This window comes from Pygocentrus nattereri, chromosome 20 (genome assembly GCF_015220715.1).
Source record: "Pygocentrus nattereri isolate fPygNat1 chromosome 20, fPygNat1.pri, whole genome shotgun sequence".
Lineage (NCBI taxonomy): Eukaryota > Metazoa > Chordata > Actinopteri > Characiformes > Serrasalmidae > Pygocentrus > Pygocentrus nattereri.
This window is the reverse complement of record NC_051230.1, coordinates 16,853,818-16,856,288: the sequence shown is the minus strand read 5'-3', so window position 1 is coordinate 16,856,288 and position 2,471 is coordinate 16,853,818. Positions and strand designations below refer to the sequence as shown.

At 40.0% G+C, this 2,471-nt stretch overlaps 1 protein-coding gene across 1 annotated transcript; it reads left to right on the top strand.

Annotated features, from left to right (window-relative positions):
- The first annotated feature begins 339 nt into the window (after nt 1-339).
- Nucleotides 340-2,247, top strand: LOC119261770 (cytochrome c oxidase subunit 7C, mitochondrial). Its single transcript, XM_037531456.1, has 3 exons — nt 340-498; nt 1,461-1,598; nt 2,154-2,247. Exons 1-2 carry the CDS (start codon nt 424-426, stop codon nt 1,575-1,577), a joined length of 192 nt encoding a protein of 63 aa, XP_037387353.1. The 5' UTR covers nt 340-423; the 3' UTR covers nt 1,578-1,598; nt 2,154-2,247.
- The last annotated feature ends 224 nt before the right edge of the window (nt 2,248-2,471 follow it).

The following is a 2,471-nucleotide window of genomic DNA, read 5'->3' as shown; positions in this document are numbered from 1 at the left end:
TATGTTGGTTCACTAATGAGTTTGTGTAGCAAAAGAAGTGGCTATATTTGCGTCTCAACCACTGAATTATACACCAATTCCCCTTTGAGCAGATTTCAGATCTGATCTTTTTGTATATCTACTCACGTTGGGTTTTTTTGTTTTGTTTGTTTTTTGTTTTTTTTTTGGAAAGCTATTTCACCGATGTCACAGTGTTTTTAGTTGAATATAGGTACCCTCTCACCTCTGCTAATAATATCCATTCATCTCTGATCCCGGCCTTCAGAAGACAGTCGGTACGTGACACTGTCAGAAAACTTCATTTCCCACAAGCACTCGCGACTGTGTTACCCAGGCTGCTGTTCCTCTTCCTCTCCATTCCAACAAGGTCGCTAGCTCACTCAAAGCCGCCAAGCAGCTCGTTAGCACGTTGGACCCCAAACCATGCTCGGACAAGCAGTTCGCCGGTTCGCAACCTCTGCTGTGCGCTCTTCGCACTATGCTGAGGGACCAGGGAAGGTAATCCCCTGCTATTAAACTCATATAAAACTACCCTTTGTGCTGAGGTTGTGACAAACTAGCGTTAGCCAGGCTAACTGCCAGGCCTCGCTCCGCGCTGAAGCCTCTTTGGAGGTCATACCGGCTGGATTTCCGAAATTAGCGTTAACGTTAGCTGCTGAAAATGAAAGCAAGACGTTGGTAAGCTTATGTCAAAGACTGTGTGTAATAGGACCGTAGTTGAGCAAAGGACACGGTGGTAGTTGCTGAGTGTGTTAACGTTAGTGAAATATCGGTCAGAGAGGCAGTGACGTTACCCAGCTTAGCTAACTAGCTAGCTAACTGACAGGCTGCTTGTGCTCATAGTTTGGCTACTGTTAGTAAAACTCTGTGTTGAAACTTACTCCGTTTTGTGCCCAGTCATTGATAAACGGCTAAATATCAACTAAAACAAATAAATATATTTATAAATTAGCGTAATTGATCACTTGAACTAAGGACTCTCAAGGGAAATACGTAGCAACCTGGCTATTAGTCTGCGTACCTTGGAAGCCAAGTTCATGCAGTCCAGCTCGCGTGAAATTTGTTAGAAAGTTGAAGTGGACAAAAGTTAAACTGAGTGTTTGTTTTTTTTTTTTTTGTTTTTTTTTTGTATTAAATCTTTAGACAAAGGAGACAGAAACGTGTCGGCTACGTTACTATATGAAGCTTTCAAGGTGATTATGGTAGCTTGTCGCTTTGTAGCCTTTCATTTCAGTAACGTTAGTGTTGTTTATGCGGCGTTAGTCCAATTGACAAGTCTTTAAAGTTTGTCACTGGTTCCTAAAATCAGACGTTCTGCCCGTTGTTGTTTTCCCTAAATGTAACACATCTGACCAGTAGGGTTAGGTTTTAATCGTTCATGTGAGCTCCGCATGGATGCAGAGCTGTCACAGTTTTGCATAGATGAGGTCCTAAGTCACAGATGTAATTCTCTTTTGCAGAACCTGCCTTTCTCTGTAGAAAACAAGTGGAGGCTGCTGGGTATGATGGTGCTGTTCTTCGGCAGCGGCTTTACCTTCCCTTTCCTTGTCGTAAGGCACCAGATCCTGAAGAAGTGAAGCCTTTGCCTGTTTCGCATGGTAAATTTCTCTTACACACACACACACACACACACACTTTATATGTGTATTGTAGATCTGTTTCTGTATGCATGTTTCATCGCTGTTGGTTTAGGTCAACAGTAGCATAACTGGAAAAGTGTTTGAGTTTTTAAAGTGTAATGTACCTCTTCTGAAGCTGGGCATTTACTTTAGTGAGTATTTGAACAAGTTCACATGCTCAGGCCAGAAAATAGAACGAGGAAAAGTGATTTCAATTAACTGCATGTTTGTTTGTTTGTTTGTTTGTTGTTGTTGTTGTTGTTGTTGTTGTTTAATTTGTAATAAGTTGCACACTACGTAGCAACAGAGGGTATCCATTTTCAGCAGATAATTCGTAATGTTTTCTTATTGGCTGTTTAAGCAACAGAAGTGATGAATCACATTTCTAGTCATTTTTAGGAGGCTTGTTGTAGAATGTACTGATCTGACGATTACTGCCTAGTTTGATCGTTAGAACAGTTACATATTACATGCATAAACTGCTGTTGTCTCATATCCTTTTAAATTTTTTCCCCTCCGTGTTGTGTGTTACAGGTCATTGTGGATCCTTGCAAAGAACGGCTGTCTTCGTTTCTTCAGATGTGGTTCCCTTAAGGTTATTTGTAAATAAAATGACACATTACATATATTGAATGTGTTATCATTTTCTCCCACCTGAAGGCCTCAAATTAACCACAGACTTTTTAATTGTTTGAATAATAAATATACAGCCATAAACTTCACTATGACTTTAAAATACACGGATCCATTGGTCTTATTAAAGTTCCTTCTTGTAAAATATAGCTTTCTATGAGAGTAGGGTTTTTAACATGTAGGCTTACAAATGAATTGGTATGGTTTTAATTATGTGGA